The sequence below is a fragment of the Lathyrus oleraceus genome, chromosome 3, assembly GCF_024323335.1.
Source record: "Lathyrus oleraceus cultivar Zhongwan6 chromosome 3, CAAS_Psat_ZW6_1.0, whole genome shotgun sequence".
Classification (NCBI taxonomy): domain Eukaryota; kingdom Viridiplantae; phylum Streptophyta; class Magnoliopsida; order Fabales; family Fabaceae; genus Lathyrus; species Lathyrus oleraceus.
The window spans coordinates 261,652,812-261,654,198 of NC_066581.1; the positions used below are offsets into that span (position 1 = coordinate 261,652,812).

The 1,387-nt window shown below is 35.2% G+C and overlaps 1 protein-coding gene across 1 annotated transcript; it reads left to right on the forward strand.

Moving 5' to 3' along the window:
• The first annotated feature begins 285 nt into the window (after positions 1–285).
• LOC127130744 (uncharacterized mitochondrial protein AtMg00810-like) lies at positions 286–903 on the forward strand. Its single transcript, XM_051059712.1, has one exon. It carries the CDS (start codon positions 286–288, stop codon positions 901–903), a length of 618 nt encoding a protein of 205 aa, XP_050915669.1.
• The last annotated feature ends 484 nt before the right edge of the window (positions 904–1,387 follow it).

Genomic DNA, 1,387 nt, shown 5'->3' on the forward strand with positions numbered 1-1,387 from the left:
TGAAGTGTTTGCACCTGTAGTTAGACATGAAACCATAAGGTTGGTTAATGCAATAACTGCAAATAGGAATTGGCCTCTGATACATTTAGATGTAAATTCAGTTTTTCTGAATGGTCAATTACAAGAAGAAGTTTACGTGCTACAACCTCTTGGATTTATAAAAGAGAATAAAGAAGAGAGGGTGTACAAGCTCCATAAAGCCTTGTACATGATGAAACAAGCTCAAATGATTTGGAATCTGAAGATTGATTCATTTTTCAAGATTTGGGATTCAAAAAATGTGAAATGGAATATGGTGTATATCTTCAGCATACTTCTGAAGGCAGTGTGATTCTAGTGTGTCTTTATATGGATGGCATACTTTTGATAGGGAGTTGTACTTCTGAGGTAAACAAGTTCAAGAAGGTGATGATGAATGCTTTTGATATGACTGACCTTGGAAATATAGTATATTATCTAGGGATGAAGATTTTGCATTCTGAGAAGGGAATTGTTGTGCACCAACTAAAGTATGAATTTGAGTTGCTGAAGAGATTTGAGCTAATTATTTGTAAGTCAACAGTCACACCTGCTGAGATAACTCACAAGCTGGACTATGATGATGATGGTGAGGATGTAGATGTTATAAACTTCGAACATTTTGTTGGCTGTCTGAGATATCTCTATAGCACCAGGCCTGACATATGTTATACATTTGGAATGATGAGTAGGTTTATGAGTAAGCCAAATTGGTCACATTACCAAGCTCTAATCAGGATTATGAAGCATGTAAAAGGGACTCTGAGGTATGGAATTTTGTTTCCGTATGGAGTGTCATATACTGCTGAGTTGATATGCTACTCAGACTCTGGTTGGTGTGGGGACAGTGGACAGAAGAAGCACTGCATGATACTGTTGGTGTAAGCCCTAGAGCCAATACTTTTGGTACTTGTATCGGATTATTTATTAATAATAAAATACTTTTTCTTTATTATGTTTATTTAATAAAATCCCTAGAATAGCTAGTCCATTTAATGTATCAAGTGTAACTTAATCATGAGTTCCCATTAAACATAAGGACATTATTCCTAAAGTATTTGTAGTCGAGTTTTGTTGTGAAGTGGGATAACATTAAAGCATTAAGACTATTATGTATATAGACTGATGATCACATCTCATGGATCATGGATAAGGAGTTATCAAGTCTTAAACATATGTATGAATATTAGGAGTAATATTTATACTGGATTGACCCGCTATGAGAATACTACATAGAATGTTATGCAAAGTGTCATAAGTTATTCTCATGGTTATAATGGTGTATACCACCCTTCGACTTGAAACCACTATCTCATGGTGATAATGGTGTATACCACCCTTCGACTTGAAACCACTATCTCATGGTGAT